This window comes from Gavialis gangeticus, unplaced genomic scaffold (assembly GCF_001723915.1).
Source record: "Gavialis gangeticus isolate Ggan-Ray unplaced genomic scaffold, GavGan_comp1, whole genome shotgun sequence".
NCBI lineage: Eukaryota > Metazoa > Chordata > Crocodylia > Gavialidae > Gavialis > Gavialis gangeticus.
The window spans coordinates 28,652,445-28,671,828 of NW_017728994.1; the positions used below are offsets into that span (position 1 = coordinate 28,652,445).

Below are 19,384 nucleotides of genomic sequence, written 5' to 3' on the forward strand. Positions count from 1 at the left end.
GGAAGTCAGGGATAAAAAGAAATGGGCAGCAGAATTCAACAGTCATGCAGCGCCCTCAGGGATGCAGCAGATCCTTCTACGCCAGTCTGACTGCTCAGAGTAGTGGACAGACCAGCATGGTGCTCCCTGGCTGCAGCAGTAGAGATCTTTGTGAAAAGGTAGGGTTGGCTTAACCCTTAGGCGATTTGCAGTTTCCAGGACTGCTGGCTCAACCAGAGCTGAAAACATCTCCCTCTGGCACTACAGAATGCCAACTGCCCAACCCTTTGATACAGTCCTTTAACTCACAGATCTTCATTGTACTTTATGCTGATGAATATGGATCCTTACCCATGCATCCAGGTATCTTCTCCATTTGGATTCCCCATGTTTTACTTGCCAATACATTATACAGGCATGTATTTTATGTGTATATATTACAGACTACTGTCTGTACACTAAATTGGTGTACAGTGTATACAACAATTTAGTATGCAGTTAATACAATACCAGCAGACAAGCTTCAGCCTACAGTGTCTATTATAATGCGTGCACTAATGGTTAGATACTGTACAAGTTACCCAATTAGTAGCTTCATTGACTGAGAGAAAAGTATGACTCAGAATTTGTTACCAGAATTTCTTCCTGCTTTCTGCTTCTCTATTTGCCTCCGGGTGATGCTGTCTCGTAGCCGTTTCAGGTTTTCCTAAAATATCACAAAACGTTTTTCTCAGGGATTTGGATAAGTGAACATGTACAATTCTATGACAGCACCAAGAACACATTTGGACTAAATCTGTTTCCAAGTTACAGTACGAACCACACAATCTGCAAAATCTGGCTCTAGACCACAGGCGGGCAACTATTTTGGGTGGAGGGCCACTTAACAAGTTTGGTGAGCCCCGCCCCTTGACAGTTGCCCCAACCCCCTGGTCACCATCTTGGGACCGGAAATCCCACCCCCTAACCCCTGACCTTTGCCACCAGAAGTCCGTCCCCTTTCCCCCCAGAAATACTCCTTTTGGGAGCGGGGTCCTGTCTCAGAACCAGAAAAAAACCAGCTCATACCACTAAAAGTCAAACACCTACTATAACATCTTGGCCAACCTGTGTGAATGGGCTCTAATCCAGTTCTCTGAGGAGGTTACACATTGTGTACACTGCATTTCAGGAGCCAAGGTACTTGAAGATACTTACTGCATATATAAGTAATGTTTTGCAAAGCCACCAATGTTTTTTATTAAAAATCTTCAAAAAAACATTTAGAGAAGATTTTACTTATCCCTGTATCTCTCGATTTCTGTATTTGTATCCCCTCTATTATTGACACTGGCAAAGGAACAGGATTTGCGGTGCTGCCCACTCCCTATCTGAAATAACCATCCAGCCACATTCATTGGAGAGAGAGGCAATTATGGACACAAGTGATAGAATGCTGTTTATTCCTCCCAGTTTACAAAGGATGCTCCCCCCCGGTTGAAATATGTGGGAACCTGAAGTCCAGAGATATAACTGGACCTGATGTGTCACTGCCACACCACAGCAGTGCATGGTAATCTTTGCATCTTATGGTGATAAAGATGTTACATTATGGAACGGCATTCTTGGGGACAAAGCCTTACAGGAGGAAAACCTACAGAGGTAGGAAAGGAACAGCAGCAACTGGTAGATGGAAAAGAATTTCAGAACAGAGCAGACTGTCATGTGCCCAGGGGAGAAGGGATACATGTGGGAAGGAGATTTGTTTTTATACTAGTATGTAGCAGCGTACTGGATTCCAAACAACATCTCAGTTCATCTCTGCATGGAGGACGCTAGCTGTCACTCACAGGATTTTAGTGAAGCAACACATAAGAGAAATTAGCATGATGTACTCTGGATCAAGGGGACCTTTGTGGGAGAGAATGGGGTAGAAGTATAGTCCTGCCCTTCCAAAAAGAGTCTCGAATGACAGTAGCACCCACAGCCTTAGCTCATATGCCATAGTCAAGTTTGACACAGCCTAAACTGGCAGTGATGACAACACAGCTTAGGGCTGCATTAATCATGGGAAAGCCAATGAGGCTTGAACACAGAAGCATTACAATATGGCTGCTAGTGTTTCAGCCCCTGCTGCAAACTACTGAGCTGTTCTCAGACACTGACCTCCACACAGGGATTAGGCTGACTAATCAAAGCTTTTTCCTAAAACTAGTTTACTAGAACATCTTGCCAGTCATAAAGAAGCACCTCTGGACACTGGCTAAAGCCTTCTTTCATTCTGGCTTGCAGAGTGCCAGGAGATGGATCAGGCTACTGATAAGCATGAAATTTCAGCACAGACAGGATGGGCAGGACCTTACAGGGTGGAGATGAGTCACAAAATAACAGCCCTCAGTGGCTGTTGGGTGACCTAGAGGAAGGTACCTAAGTGGCTAAGTTGAGCAGCAAAGCCACTAAGTGATCAGGACTGGAAAACAGCTAACAGGTAGAAAAAAGCATGTACCTGCTGGAACCGGAATGATTCTGATCTCTTTTTTTGGTTCAGTTGCCACTCCTTGAAATGAAGCACAGCTTCATCCACATTGAGTATTCCCGTCTTGACTTGTTCCTGTAAAGTAATTAACTGCCGCTGACCCGGGGTTTTCATCCCAGCAAATGGATCATAGATGCTTGACTGAGATGCGTCCCTGACTAGCCTGACGGCTGGTTCTGAAAAGAGAAAGTCAAAATGTTACTAAATTTCTGCAATCAGTTTTTGGCCTGGATACACAACACATGCCTTTGGAATCTGGTTTTACACTAGCATTATTGAGGAGGGGATGCATGACAAGCAGCCTTACATTGGCTTAATTCATTTGATTCCACTGTAAAGTTACTTCCACAAAAATAGCAGTAAAACACAAGAGTTTATACCAGTGTTGATATGTGTCTGCAACCATTCTGGGTCAGGCATTTCCTCAATGCAAATAGGCTCTTACAGGTTTCCCCAGCATCTATTAGAAAGCTGCTGTTGTTACACCTACTGCAGCAGCTAACTTAGGAGAGCTGGTGCAATTTACATCTCTAATGTTAATTATACAAGTGGAGACCTCCCAGGTATCCAGGACTTTTGTCACAGGACAGGTAAAAACATGCTTAAGTTACTCTGCAGGTATAGTAGATGGTCTGAACAGAGAACTCAGGAAACTGTGTGGTTCCAGCAACCCAAGTGACCCATCTTAGATGCATTCTATGATGTGCAACCAGGGGCAGATGCAGGAAGTTGCAGGGGTGTCCTTTGATGCTTGCTCCACCCAAATTTTAAAACCAACTGCCTGGGAGGGGCAGTGATATTTCTATTCTGGCAGCACTGAGGGAGTCAAGTGACTTCATTATTTATTGTCATCTCCCTAATTCTGGCTAATCCTTCTCCATGCCACCAATGTTAATGACTGTGGTCTTGACAGTCCACACTATGGTCTTTCTTCTGCAATTTTTCTATCTCTTAGATGTTCATGGTAATGCCTCTCTTCTATTTCACAGCCCTACATCCTGGTTTTAGCTCTAGCTAAATACTTTAACTCAGGTTTGGTAATATTAACTCAGGTGTAGAAATGACTGACAGTGAAGTACTACAGGTACTGTCAAGATGCTCAAGCAAGCTAGATTTTGCTTTATGAATCTGAATAAGAGACCTGCATTTAAACTGGAATGATTAAAGAACTAATTATATAATATCTTTTGACTATTTTGATTAATTTTTGCCTAGCATTTTTTAAAACTTTATATATAATCTAGCAAATTAGCAAATTAGTACACATTCCAATATTTGTTTTTGCTTTGATCTTAAATAAATACTATAGTGCTAGCCCCCTAACATATTAATAAAGCTTCTAGTTTATTTTTTACTGGACAGAAATGTTCACTGAATTTATGAGTTGATGTGCTACACCATCTACATCCTGTTTTTCAGAATCCTAGATCTGACCATGTATGCAACTGTTTGTGTTACAATAAAATTGAGAGATATCAGACAAAACCTGGGGTACTTGTGTGCAAGCAGATAGTAATAATAATGAGTGCTCTCATTCTTAATAGCTTATTTTAAACAAATGCAAAATGTCACAGGAAAAACTAGTTCTGAGAGAAAACCTGTCTTGACTAGTGTCAGAGCAGAGTGGGTGTCAGGTGCCATTGATATCCAGTGTTCAAGCTACTAAACCAACATTCATCTCAACATACTGGACGTACTGAAGCAATGGTCAAAGGCAACAGTGTTTTAGTGGATAAAGCACTGGACTGGGACTCAGGTCTGGAGCATCTTCCCAGCTCTGCCATGGGCCTGCTAAAGTACTTCTCTTTCTGCCTTCTGCCGTTGCTTTTCTTCATGAAGAAGTATTATGAGAACTATGAGTGAAAAACAACTAGGTAAGAGCAGCATATTACTGCTAATGACCCCATTCTAAGGTCAGTGGGGCCTGTGGATGGTTCAGAACTTACAGGGTTAAATATATATGTGTAAGACACACAAAAGGTACAAGCAATTTTGTACTTCAAAGTGTGTTCTACTTTAAATATGATCATGTTTAATATGCATCTACTTTACTGTACATACTCATGTTTTCTGTATCTTGTCTCATCTCTGCTTGTGATCTGAAAAGCAGCAAGGCTGTCTTTGCAGGTAGTCAGAAAAGCCCCCTGGGGTGTCCTGACACCTGTGGCTTTTGTTTAGGACTCCACCCACCCTGCTGTATACTGAAAAGGAAAGAATGATTTCAGACATGCTCAGCAGGAGAGATCGGATCAGACCCCTAGGCTAATTGGCTAGACTGGGCAGTGATCTTTTAAATTAACTGGTTAAGAGAAGGGCATGGAAGCCCTGATTGGGAAAGCTAGAGTGATATATCACACCAGGTACACAGAAAGGCGAGCTGGTTGGAGCTGCGGTTGGGAGGAAGACCCCAGAGAGGGTCCCAGGCGCCTACATGAAGGGAGAGAGAGAGTCTCTGTGTCTGGGACTCCTCTTCTCTCCTTCTTTCTTGTTTCCCCTTTTCTTTCCTGGGTTTTGAGTGGGATAATACCATAGGGGTATTAATCCCTGGAGCAAACTGCCAGGATTAGAATCTAGCAGTTTTGGGTCAGGGTTGGAGCCTGGTAGGATTGCCAACTCTGACTGAAGCTATTCTGGGAGATTTTTTTCCCCAACATGATGCAGTGTCATTAATTTAATTTATTTTCTTAAAACATCCTATTAAAATCTCCCGGATTGCCTTCAATAGTCACCAGAAGACTGATGCCGATTCTAGTAGACCCTCAGCCAATCTGGGAGGGTTGGCAACCCTAGAGCCTGGTCCATTTTTCATGCTAGCAGCTCCTTTTGTCTCAGCCTAGCTGTGCAGCTGAGACCAGTTGTATGTCCAAGCCACAGTGCTGATACACTTGCAGAGTTCTTTTGAAGCTATTTTGCCCCAGCAGAGCTGTGGGATTGGGACTAGGAATTTTGGGGGTTGCAGTATGCTGACTGAAGCCGCAAGAACCCCATCAAAGCCACCGTGTGGAAGTGGAGATCACTGCCCTACAGCTTCCCAGGGAGCAATGAGGGGCCCCTTGCATCACAGAAGGACCTATGCTCGTTAGCAGCTCCCCAAGGTGCAGCAAACCCCAAGGAGCAGCTCATAAGACTCTCCAGTGTAGGCCTCACATCCAACCTGTTACTGAGTAGCAGGTATAGTGGTGCAGGCCCCCAGAACTAACCTTTTGGGTAAGCTGCCATGTCTCAGACTGCCTAGGCATGGGTGGAGTCTCCCCAAAAGAGGTGCAAACTAGAGACTATACCTTGTAGTTAAGAGTGTTTGAACTGCATTTGATGTTTCCTTTATTCTTTTTTAGCTTTGTTTTCTGTAATAATTCTGTCCTTTTGTGTTTACATTACTTGCCAGGAGGAGGTTGGTTTATGGGGAAGACCCCAGCCAAATTCAGTGACACCGGTTTTCTGGGTGGGGGCTTGAGCCACAGTGAAAACTTATTGAGTACCCAGAAATTTGAACTTGGCCCTTGTTGCTGCCAAACAGTGCCTACCACAAGGGTTACATAAGGTTTTGGGTACAATGCCCTAACAGCATACTAGAATGAGCATTATAAACCTAACAGAAAAAACACAGAAGTCTTGCTTTCTATATAAGTTGAAGTTTGACTGATAGAAAGATAAACCAGCTATATATATATAGAATATCCTGTCCCTGACTGCACATCTACTTTTTTCAATACAGGAAGCTGTTTTATTTTCTTTTTATACTTTTTATACCAGTAGCAGTGACCTATGGCTGACATTTCCTGGCCTAACAGTGCTTTGCAACTAATTTAGCTGATTGTTAGCTACCAAGAAATCAATGGGGTTGGTTTTTAGGTACTTCCTTACAAATGCTTTAGATCACATAAAGCTAAACAAAGCAAAATGAAGAAGAGATGCGTAGCTCAGAAAGCAGAAGCATGTCATCATCAGACTCTGGTATGCATCCCCAGTTACAGATAGTCTTGAAGACTTATAATCAACACACAGGAGCAAGCCTGTCACCCCTATAGTAAATCACCCACCTCCCAAAATCCATGAATCAAAAATCTTTCCCTACCCCCAGCCACAGAACTAGAATCTTTCCAGATACTCTTTGAAAACACCTCAAAGACTTAAAGGTAAAGGGTCATCCAAGTGCTGGTGGAATCTAAAATATGTTAGGGGTGTTTCTTATGAATTAAGTTGAAATTAGACACACATTTGTGCCTCAACAATGCATTTAGCTGAGAGGTTGCAGGTGGCTATGTCCACTCCAGCAATGGAAGTAAGTCAGTATATAACTTTCACACATGAATCTAAGTCAGTCACTTTTTCAAGGTGCAGACACTAGACTTACCTTTCTTAACCCTCTCTGAAGAGATATAAAGATTCTCAGGTCTTCGGGCTTTTTGTGCAAAAACTGTAAGACACATATTCTTTAGATACCAGATTGCATATCAGGCAGGAGAGAAAGAATGAGAAATGAAGCTAATTCTGCACTACCTTACAACCCATGCAACCCCACTGACGACTGTGAAAGAAAATGGGACAGGGACAGTATGAAAACTTCCTTCCCTGGAACATCAGTTGATTCAACCCATCCAGCCCTAACCAAGGTCTGCATGTTTTTCCACAGGTGTTTTAGTGTCACTCTGCTGTTGGGGGTCACCCTAAGTGACTTTCCATTGCTTTACTATAATATTTCTAGAATGTACTTGAAATATTATGTCCAGGATTTCCAAATCTGCCTTTAAAATACTTGACCTGACAATTCCATTTAATTGAAATCTACCAGATCATATGAAAAACCACAGCCAATAAGGATGGCTTTTCTATATTTTATCTTGTGGTTCCAGAGGTATTTAATAATTTTGATGGAAGTGAATGTGATTTAGAGTAGCAGCTTGGAGTCAGGACTCCCAAGTTGTCTCCACAGCTCTTTCCATTCTGTATCACACTGCTACAGTTTCTATGTCTCAGTTTTGCCACTAGCCTAATAGCTGCCTTGCAACTCTGGGATATACCTAGCGTAGGCAAAGGAGTGAAACTCAGATCAAGAACTGGATCCCAAAATGGGGTGTTACCTCTTGCAAGTTGAACCAGGACCCCAGAATTGAAAAATCCAAACTCTGGGGATTTGGGAAGCCAGATGTGGATTCTGATCAGCATTTAGCATCTGGAATACATCTCTATTCCCCATCTACCACACACGCACCCTGAACCTATGTTCTGTAGCTTTGACTACAAGTTGTTCTGGTACAGGACTCACCTTTGGAAATGTACAGCTCTTTGTCTGGTTGTGGGGAGCTGGCATCCGGCCTTGGAACAGGAACTGGGGGCCTGTTAGCCACCTCTGGAGGAAAGTCATCCTGTGCTATAGTGTAGTAAAGATCTTCCCCACTGCACTGCAGGTAAGAATCTTCTTCTGAATCTGGCATATCTACGCTACTGCCTGAAAGGCAACAAGAGTCAGTGCTAGGGGTGCAGGGATAAAGATTTTTTTGGCCAATACTGATGACCAATTATTAACCATCCATATCAGCCAATACCGATCCAATTGCCAATGTGCAGCCCGGCAGCTTGGAGATCAACATCTAGCCAGTAAGTCTGTGGGGGGAAAGCGGTGTGGGGGAGGGAAGGGGTATGGGGAGGCAGATCAAGGCCCCCACAGTGAGGGAGGGAGTGGGGCTGGGGTAGAGGAAGGAGGAGGTACTGCCCAGCCAGGGCTGGGCAGGCTGTGGGACAGAGCCATGGATGGCTTGTCCAGGGATAGAGTGACCATTGTAAAGCAACATTCTGGTTTTCTACTACTCTGTCCTCTATTGATACGAAACTGGACACCTTTATGTCCTCTACTTTTCTCTTGAAGAGAAAAATAGAGGCCATAAAGGTGCCCAGTTTCATATTAATAGAGGACAAAGGACAACCGGACTGTCCTCTATGATGGCCACCCTATTCGGGAGTGTGGAGAGGGGCAGCTCCCAGCCACTGTGTGCACCCCCAGGGGAGGCATACGGGCATGTGCCCCCCAGATTTGTGTGCAGGGCAAGGGTGGGCTGTGCTCAGGGCAGGTGAGGCAAGGCACTGGCAGCATTTGGAAAGGGGGCTATGGAAGGGGGCAGCAGCACACCAAAATTCACCATAGCTCCCCTGTAGTCTCCCCTCTCAGCATCGCCACTGCCTGCCATGCCCCCACCCACCCTGTCTTGCAGGTGTAGGCTACAATTTACCCCAAAAGACCCCCAAGACCTACATGCTAGCTTGCACATGACAGCTATGATGAGCCTGATAAGGAACTTAAAGTATGCCACAGGAAGAGAGCAGAAGAGACAAAGGGAACGCTGAAAATGGAACCTGTTCCTGTCTTTATATTAATGAACTGGAATGCTGATATCTTGCCAAAGAAGCTGAACCAACTCCCCTTGGAACTTAATATAAAAGGCCATGCTTTTATATGAATTTGGCCCTATTAGCATAGCAACAGAGTGTTTTGCAGTCCCTAGTGCCTCCATCCTCACAATATTCCTGTGACTGAGGCAGGCTAGCTAAGTGATTTGCCCAAGGCTACCCACAGTTTACTGAATGGCAGGGAACTGAATCAGGGTTTCCCAAGTCCTAGGCACATGCTTTAAACACTGAAGTATTCCTCCCTTCAGTGATGCATGTAAATCTGTAAGGCACGGACAACGGCATCCACAAAGCAGCAGCATAACTAGGAGTGGGCAAGAGGAGCACCCTCCCCAGGAGCCAAATTAGGAGGACACTGGAATTGTTCCCAACCCCGACAGAGTCCATGTCCTGGCAGCACTTCCATGCTGTGAACTCTGAAATAGTTCCTGGCTGGTGTTGCTTTAAGAGCAACAGCTGGGCCAGGCAGAACATGCATGACAGCCACAGCTGAGTAGGGACTGTTTAGCAGTTCCTGCCCCCTCACCCCCTGCCCTCAAACCACATTTCTCCCCCTCCTCAGAATCTATGGGCCTCGCCTGCCCCATGCTCACCTCCCCAGAACTGTGTCCCCGCTGCTTCCCCACCTGCAGGGTTTACCTCAGATGCCCATTCAGCTTGTTATGCCACCGGCACAGAGTGACAGCACTAGCAGGGGCCACACAGGGTAGGAAATTAAAAGCCACAGTTTCAGTCCCATTCTTCCACCAGATGGATCCCTCACAGGGAACTGAAACAGGATCTTGCAGGAATCTGAAGAGTCAGAGAAGTGTTGGATGGGGACTCTGATCATGTCTGAGGGGAAGTGGGGAGCTGGGGACTGAGTATAGTCTGAAAATGCAAAAGCACCAGCTTTGGAACAGAGATCAGATCAGGCTTGGGAGCCAGCAGGGCAGTACAGCTGGATATCAGATGTTGGTTGGGTGTCTAAGACCAGTGCAGATTAGGTCTCCCAACTGGATTTTTTTTCTCCTCCATCACATTAGTATGAAATCCAAGGGCACTTGTACATGTGACGGGGGTTTAATACCCAAGGTTTTATTCTACACCCCCTAAATTGAAACAGTGGGGCATAGAATAAAACCCTAAGGATTAAACTGTTTCAATTTTTCTGTCACATTACGATGAGGGGCCTGAGGCTTTTTCTTTTTCTTTTTTTTTTTTGGTCAGAGCCTGCCCACTGCCAGGGGGCGAGCTGCCAGCAGGCTGAGTGGCCCCTGAGCTGCAGGGGGCCCTGGTTCCTCCCTCCATGGCAGTGGCACCCCCCAGGGCAGCCCAGGTGGGCTGCTAACAGGCCGGGTGCTGCCCCAGCTTGGGGTCAGGGAAGAGTTGGATCAGACCGGGTGCTGCCTCTGAGGTGGGGTACCACGCAGCCTACTAGCAGCCTACTTGGGTGGCCCTGGGAAATACTGCCACCGCAGATGGAAGGACCAGGGACCCCACAGCTCAGCCCACTGGCAATTTGTTGCCCCCCCACCCCTTCCCCCCAGCTGTGTGAAGGCTCTGCCAAAAAAAAAAAAAAAAAAGGATCAGGCCTCTTACTGCTTCTGCTTTTAGCAAGCATCTGCTGAAGGGAGAAGCAGCAAGGGGCCCAATCCTTTTTTCCAACAGAACTGCCTGCGTCTTGCTGCCGGGGGCTGAGATACCAGCAGGCCAAGTGGCCCCTAAGCTGGAGGGACTCCGGTCCTTCCCTCCACAGTGGTGGTGCCCTGTGGAGCTACCTGGGTGGGCTGCTAGTGGGCCAGGTGCTGACCTGGCTTGATCCAACTCTTCCCAACCCTGTCCTGGGGCAGTACCCGGTCTGCTAGCAACCTGCCCAGGTGGTCCCAGGGGGCACTACCACTGTGGAGGGAAGGACTGGGGGCCCCTGCAGCTCCAGAGCCACTTGGCCGTCCAGCAGCTTGTCCCCCAGCCACAGGAGAGGCAAGCAGGCTCCATCAGAAAAAAAAAAGGATCGGGCCCCTCACCGCTTCTGCCTTCTGCAGGCACCTGCTGAAGGCAGAAGTGGTGAGGGGCCTGATCCTTTTTTTTCTGCGGAGCCTGCCCGCCTCTCCCACAACTAAGGGGTGAGCTGACAGCTGCATCATTGCAATTTGCAACACTGCAAACTAAACTACATCTGGATGTAGTTTAGTTTGAAACAATGCAAAATCATTTAAAACCCCCCAAAGTCTTGCACGTGTACACCATGACACCATTAAGCCACACAGTGACATTTTCATCACACGTACATGTTAATAGCATCATGTGTACAAGTGCCCCAAGTGCCACATTAAGTTCCTGGCCAAGACATCTTAGTGTCATTTTCTTGGCTTCACTTAATGGCCAATTCTTCTATTAGACCCATGTTCCACCCTGCAGGCTCACAGCAGCACAGGCAGGTGGCAGCAGGCAACAGGATTTCCCAAAACAATACCCAGGGTGGGCACACATTTCAGAGCAGTGGTTCCCAACTCTTTTAGATTTGAGACACCTTTAGAAATCACCAGCTCTTAGTTTTCTCTCACTTTTTGACTACATAAAAATACTAGAGCAATTCTTCTGTTGAAAAGAACTCAGAAAGACACTAGCTCACAATGTTTTTAATATTATGAATTCCTATTTGAAATCTCTGGGTTTTATCTTGTGGGTCATGTTTGCACACCCAACACTGCTAACATTGCCTAGCATGGTACAGCATCCTTAAAAAGATCTCAAGACACCCCAGGGTGCCACAATACTCTGGTTGAGAATCACTGCTTCAGAGTCGGGCGAGCACAGCTTTGTTGACACAAGCTTCCTAGCACAGTTTTGTGTTTAATGTATAACAGGGTCAACAAGGAAAATAAGCTACAAGTGACAAAGGAAAAAGCATTTTGCCAGTATGAAATGGGTCCACTGCTGCCACAGCAAAAGTTTTATTTGCACAAATCTGGTCTCAGATACTAGGTATTGTTCAGGGAACAAATTTGGCAAATACAGTGGCTTCACAATTCTTTCCCCTACTTCCAGTCTAACCAGGGACATGTTGTCTAGAAAAGTTCCCTTGCCCATCACAACTGGAGACCAGCAGTAGAGAAGAGTCACAACACATAGTAGCTGACATGAAATTCAGTTAACAGATGCAGACCACAAATGAATATACCTGCACAGATTAAGATGGTTCCAAATCTCATGTAGTTTTATTCCTCCTCTTTCAGTGGAGGATGTTTTCTTAGAAAAACACCCCTGGAGTCCCATTTTGCAGAGAGATGCTGTGGCTCTCCATACAAAAAGTCCAAGACAGCCTCCCCTTTACAAAGATGAATCTGACACTCCACTAATTTAATCAACAATCCACTTGGAGTCAGAAAGTCATGTTTTGCACAAGGGAAGATACTGGACATTCAGAACTCAGCACAAGCGGATAAGCTGTTTTAGAGGCTGAATGGCCAACTTGCCATTTTAGCACAAATATTACCTTATTTAGTGTTAGTTAAGAATCCTGAAGTTGGGTAATTGAAAGCCTCTGTTCTGAAATGCAATAAAGGGAAGTTTCTAGCCTTCATGGTTATGGCAAAAAAGCTTGAAAGTGACTGCAGCATACTGCAAGTCACTGACCCCAACAAGCAACCCTCCCCCCCCATATATTAAATAGGTCTTCCTCCATGAACACTTTGGGTTGGTACAACAAATGAGAGGGGGTTTAAAGGACAGTTTTCATTTCTGAAAAATCAGCATTTGACTCCTCTTCTCTCCAAAGCAGTCTGGCATTAGGTTGGCCTTGCCCAGAAGAGGGGCATTTGACCAATGTAGGAAGTTAGATAGTGAATTAGAGAGATAAAGGCCATGTCTCTTCAATCTGCACTGGTATAACTATTCAATAATACAACACTGCCGGCAGAAACTCCCAGTTCTCAATGCACTGTACTGTGTCCCAAGCAGGTCTGATACCTTGAGCATTTTACCAGACATTGTTACCATTTTAAGTTGTACCAGTCTGCTTCTAGCTTTCCACATCAGGAAGATATTTCAAGTTGCTCTCATCTGAATGGTTTAATAGTAACAAAAAGGTCCTCCTCAGTCAGAGCAACCCCCACCACCCCTTACATGCACTTGCAAGCCTACAGTTCTCACCTTCTAAAAATTTGCGCAGCATAGAGTCTTTGGTTCTCATAGAAATCTCATCTCTAGTGATCGGGGTGTCTGATTTTGATTGGAGCATCTCAACATCTGGAAGAGCAATTGTGAACAGTAATTGGATGACTGTCTTCAAACAGTGTTTTCCATGTAGAAACCCAATACAATCAGCTGATGACATTTCTAAAATACTGTCCCCAAGACCACCCACCAGCTACTTGACTTCATGGTAAGAAACAAAAAGAAAGATGGACAATTTACAGCCCTACCATTGTTTGTGTGCTAAATCCCATTGAGACCAATGAGAATTATATACCTACACCAAAAAAAAAAGGAATATACTTCACTGTAGTCAGCTTAATACAAGTGCTTTCATTATGACAAGTCTCATTTTTGAAGAAGCTTCTGTTCTGACGTTTTGGATTTCATGTAACCAAAAATGATAAGCTACTGTGGAAGATTTCATTCTTCCAGTTTCCAGATGCTTCCAATGCACAGCTCAGGAAGACATAACAGCACACATGATTAACATCATTTAGTGAGGGCACCAAATGCATGTTGAGAATTACCGGTAGTTACTGTCTGTAATAGTCTGTCTACAACAGTCAATGAAGTGACTGCAACCCACACAGACGTACCTGAGCAGATGCAGATTAATCACCTAAATGTTTACTCAATTTCTCAAGCATGTTTTGAAGCCCTCAATGAGCTCTGTGCTGTTGTGGCTAGACTGCTAGCTGTCAGCCAGTTTAAAACCCACAAAGCCCAAGACTGAGCTATCAGCTGTAGAGTGCCTATTTGTACAGTAAGTTTTCATTTTGCATCCAAATAATCAATAATGTTAATAAAATGGTATTTGAAACCTATATGAATGAGCCATGGACAACTACAGTCTAACCAACCTGCTGGTTTTTGGATTCAGAAGTGGAAGGAATAGGGGAGCGGAGGGAATACAAAGTTCATTTTATTTTCTGAATAGAAAAAGACAGATAGTACCATGTTCCTCTTTGTCCACGTTCTGTAGAACTAATACACCATTACAGGAACAGGAAGCCATGAAGTCAAAGCTTTAGATCACGTAGCTGCTACTTTTCTGAGTAAAACCAATCTAAATAGCCAAAAAACCATTCATCTACTTCAAGCAAAGAAAAATTATGTATCAAATGGTCATTGTTTTATATCATTATTAGTAATTATAGCCAGTGTAGACATCAGGTATGCTTTAAGGGACATTAATGAATTGTTAACCAACCCTATTTAGTTTTAAAACATGACTAATAGCATGACTATGGTATGTTTTTGGTATGGGGTCCGTTTTTTTTTTTCCAATCCAAAGCCATGTTAAATTTTGCTATGAAAGAACAAAATCAACAGTAGGCAAACCCAAGTGTCATATCTTGCTGAGAATTATGCTGGAAACTTACATGAAAGCAGACAGTCAAATGTAAGTGTAATAAAGTCTGCCAACACCAGACAGGCAAAGCTGAATGAAGATGGTAAGATATATTTGCACCTAATAGACTAACTACATTTATTTATAGAAGGTGAAAGTCTACTCTGCCTTCTGCCTGACTTCAGGTTAATACAGCTAACTACCTCTCTATGCTCAGAAAATAGAAAACCAATAACCTTGTAAGGGGGTGGGAAAGCATCTTTGAGCATTGTTCTACATACCCATTGTCACAAGAGGGTGACACATGGGTGAGCATAAAACCAACATTAGATGAGTGATATAATCTAGTGAAGAGGGGGTACTGACATGTCCTAATAAATAGCATACAGTGAGAAAATGGAAAAAAAACTTAAATGCCTAACGGAAGAAGAACCTTGGGAGAGACAACTGCCACATCCTTGTACCCCAGATATCTTTGTTTTGCATGAAGATCAAGCACCAGATCAAGCAGATACCTTGAATGTTGCTAGCTACAAAAACTATTCCTCTTGTTGCATGACTTGAGAATATAACTTGGAGCCAGAGATCTGGGGGAGAAGGATCACACAGTATCTGAACCCTATAGCCAGGTGGCACAACCAACAGCTTTGCAGGGGGTCTTGGTGTGCTTGAGGCTAGCATGGGAATTTGGACGAAGGTCCTTGGCCTGTTAAGCCAGGGGGAGAGGTGAATTGATGCTGGGACCTCAGGTCTTACAGTGCACAAGGCTGGACGAGTCTGAAAAATTAGCTTTCAGTTTCCCCATCCTCACGCTCCAGAAACTAGTGACTTTAGAAATCTTAACAGCTGCTCATTAAGGCATCAGAGAACTAAACCTGCTAGAAATGAGTCACTGCTCACTGGCTTTTAAAGACAGCAACAATACACAAGCACTTGTTTCAGTTTGCATCTGTACCTACCTTTTATGAAACCCCCTTTTCCACTAATAAATAGAAGGCACTTTCTGTCAGGTTTTACCAAGCGTATACAAAGCCAATTGTATTCATAGGTCAATTCTTCATTCTTTAAGACACAGGCTTCACTGTTCTGGCATAAATCACAGAATTTTAGAGCAGCTACATTTTGTCCACAATTCTCTCCATTCACTTGAGGGAAACAAGGAGGCTGCAGTTTCTTGCCGTACCTCAAAACCAATAAATAGTACAGAAATGTTTGCCTCAGAAAAGTTGGAGTAGAATGGGAAGCTGCTAATTACACAGCTCGTACCATGAGACATAGCAAAGGGAAGAGTGTACAGGACTCTTCCTTAATGAGAATCTGGGGGGTCCTTAACATTTCTCTGAACTCCATAGCACACTAGTTTAATAGGTTCTCTTCCAAGAGTGTCTCTACAATTGCAGATTTTATAGATTAAAGATTTAAATCTCTAAAATTAAAAGCTTGGTTTTCCTCAGCTCCTGTAGCTAGACTTGAAAGTTATGTTCCTTTTACCATCACTTTGTATAGAAACACCCCCAAAACAAACAAAAGCACAGCGCTGTGGAGAAAGGAGGAACTACTTTGTCCCTAACTAGTCTATGGTTACAAGAAATTCCATGGACAGACCCTCTATATTAAAACCACAGCTCTACAGTGCTGTAGCAAGGGGACAGTTGTGGGGGGGTGAGCAGGCAACCGTCCCAGGTGCTGAAGTGAAGGGGCACCAACACATGCTGCCCAGCTGGGCAGGGCATAGGATGAAGCCACGAGCAGCTCATTTGGGGAGGGCATGGGGATGGAGGCAGGGTGGCTCCCACTGCTGTGCGCGCTCCCAGGCAAGCATGGTGGGACGTGTGCCCCCTGGGATCCGTGTATGGGGAGAGGGTGGGCTGCCGCTGTGGGTTTTTTCTCAGGTGCCAAACCTTCTTGCCATGGCACTGCAGCTCTATTTTGCGAAGTCTTAAAAATGGCACCTCACCACTGCACTAGGCTCCTTGTGCAAAGTCAGAGTCAGATGCTCATTTTAGTGGCTGAATGGTTTGGGATTTTTAATTTTTTTTAGCTCTTCTTAGTCCTGCATGCCAACCAGAGAGTAAAAACGGGATGTAGCTTTTTCATGCATCAAAAAAATAACTTCTCATCTTACAAGCTTCTGCAAACTCATTGAAGTGATCAGGCTTGACTAAGAAGGCATTCCTTAGTAATAAGGTTCAAAGTATGCTGCTTGACTCAGTCTATTTTCTTCTTAAGCCCAAAAAAATGGGGAACCCTGTGCTGCCACTGAGAGTCACTTTTCAGAATGAAGCTACATTTCAGAGTTTAATTCCAAAGACTTGTAAATAGTAATTTACAGGGAACTCAGTTTGATCTATTCCAGTGGTGCTCAACCTTTTGGCCCCACAGGCCAAATGAGTGGCATGGGGCTGGTCCATAGGCCAGACTGGACCCTGGGGCCCAGCACTGCCCCCTCCTGCCAGTATTGGGGTCTGGGGCCCAGCACTGCTCCTGCCTGGCCCTGCACACTTGGATCAGGCATCAGATCCAGTGTGCCAGGCTTGGGGCTTCCCATGGATCTGGAGATTTGGCAACAAGGGAGTGATGCCACTGCTCTCCCAATGCCAAATTTCTGGATCTGTGGGGAGCCCCATGGGCCAAATGACACAGCGCCACAGGTTGGAAGCTGAGCACCCCTGGTCTGTTCAGTTTGTTTTGGGCAGGCCTTCAGCAGGCTTTAGGTCACTGTCTGGGGAGGGTCTTCTATTACATATTATTTTATTTTAATATTTTGTGCTGTCATTATCTAGTTTTTATTGTATCTACTGTTTCTATTTTCTGTGTCTATTTACTTGTTCTGTATTTATTTTATCTATTTTATTGTAAGCCATCCTGCAGTAGTGTGGCGATGGGGCTAGGGGGAGCCTGGGACAGTAGCCCCAGGTTCTGCCTTTTGTTAGGGGAGTGAGGCACTGCTACTACCAGCAGCACAGTAGTTGGCACTGTGCCACCACTGCTCAGTACATGGTAACTCCCTGTTTTAACTCTGCTGCCCTTAGCCTCTTTTGGGAAGCACAGCATATAAAGCTAATAAATAAATAAAACACAACAGAAGGATAAGTCAACTTTGTTTGGGCTTTTGTAGAGTTTAAACATTTCAAATACAGAGGAAAGAGAAGCTTAGCTTGGTGATCTTAAGCATCAATGTTTTTTGCCTGGACCACATTCAAACTTCATGCAGAGATCCACTGACTCCCAAAAGGAGAATCCAAAACATCCAAAAACAAGTTCTGTGCAGAAAACTTTCACAATAGTCTGCATTATCCACAGTCCTCCTCCCACCAACACACTTAATTACTAGGAACAACAGGAGCTTTGTTCTTGAAGAGTTTGACTGGCCCTGCTGTTTATTTTCACCTGAACTCGGAATAATCTTGGTTTTCCAGAAACAAAATCATCTCCACAGCAACTAAATAAGACTTTATAAAGAGGGGCTTACAAACTTAGGTGGAGAACAGATGGTACCTTTTAACATTTTGGGGTGCCTGGACACAAACCAAGAGGCACCTCCAACACACTGTAATTACAGCACGTCAGAGCTGACTCGATTAATCATCAAGACTATACGTACAAAGATCTTCTGTGGCACCAGACACTAAGTTAGCCATGGATTCATACAGCTCATCATCACAGCCAGGATTTAGGGAACATTTCATCAACAGGTCAGTGGAGAGGTGGGCCATGGACTCATAAACAGACTCATCTGCTTCAACTTGCATCAGTTCCTCCTTAATGTGACTCTTCAGCATATCTGCTGTTTCCTGGAGGAAGAAGCACAAGAAAAATGCATAAACTTACTTCAAGCAGAGGTTTTAGAAAACAAAGCTGTGCTTCCATGGTGAGGTAGGGCCCTGTTATCCTGTTCTGATCTTTTTTTACACATGTTCAAGTACAAGACACTTAACATCACAGAGTCCACCCAGTGACCAGAGTTACCAGACTGATCTAAAACCATTGACCCAAGGGTGGTTCTTAACAAAATACCACCCAATCCCAAGTCAGGGGTGAATCAAAGAGGCTACACAGATCATTGCAGAGCCAGTGGATGGTAAAACAAATTGAGATTCAGTCCAGTTCCTAGTACTGAAGGGCCCCCACCTTCTAACTGTCTTGGGAAACTGCCTGCGGTTTGAATGGGGGAAAGTGACTGAGGTTTGAATGAGTTCATGGAGACTCAACAGCTCTACCAATGGGCCACAGACTTTCTTTGTGAGAGAATATGCCCCGCACTTGCCCACACTGTGAATGAGCAGAAGACTTAAAATTTCCAGGGATATCAGTCTGCTGTATGCACTAGCTGAACTGTGCTTTGAGCCCACAAAACCTGCAGCAGCAGGTTTTCTCACTGTAGAAATTGGTGCTGGCCTCTGGAGGGTCTCCATCCCATTCATTATGGAGAGAAACTTCCAAATATTAACCCACACCTATGGGAGGAGGCAACATCGAAACAAAAATCCATAGTCGGCCCACCATGTGGGTCACCCCATATCAAAAAGGATATAGGGAAACTAGAAAGGAGAAGGTCAACAAAGATGATCAAGGCTCTGGAACAGTTTCAGGAAAGACTGGAAAGGTTGGGATTGAAAAAGAGATGGCTAAATGGTGGATATGACAGAGGTCTATGAAAGTGTGAGTGGTCTGGAAAAAGTGAATGGAGAACTGTTATTTTCCATGTTACATAACTCAAGAAGTAGGGGGCACTTGATATAGTAAATCAAGTAGCAGGGTTAAAATAAACAAAGGGAAGCCCTTTTCTTTTCTTTTTTCTTTTTTTTCCCTTTTCTTAATGCAACATCAGTGAATTAAAATTCAGAATGTGTTGCCACAGGAAGTTGTGGAAGCCTATAATATAATTGGTTTCAAAAAGCAATTGGACAAATGTATAGAGGATCAGTCCATCTAGAGCAATGATTCTCAATGAG

The 19,384-nt window shown here is 44.3% G+C and overlaps 1 protein-coding gene across 1 annotated transcript in view; it reads right to left on the reverse strand.

The window, feature by feature from the left end:
- The window catches only part of PIK3AP1 (phosphoinositide-3-kinase adaptor protein 1), a gene marked incomplete at its 5' end in the record, with an annotated part of 96,972 nt that overhangs the window by 13,809 nt on the left and 63,779 nt on the right, over nucleotides 1-19,384 (reverse strand). The window contains 6 exons of the mRNA XM_019502103.1: nucleotides 613-685; nucleotides 2,465-2,670; nucleotides 6,849-6,911; nucleotides 7,761-7,943; nucleotides 13,034-13,129; nucleotides 18,034-18,223. Coding sequence (XP_019357648.1) covers nucleotides 613-685; nucleotides 2,465-2,670; nucleotides 6,849-6,911; nucleotides 7,761-7,943; nucleotides 13,034-13,129; nucleotides 18,034-18,223 — 811 coding nt within the window. The remainder of the gene's footprint in view (nucleotides 1-612; nucleotides 686-2,464; nucleotides 2,671-6,848; nucleotides 6,912-7,760; nucleotides 7,944-13,033; nucleotides 13,130-18,033; nucleotides 18,224-19,384) is intronic.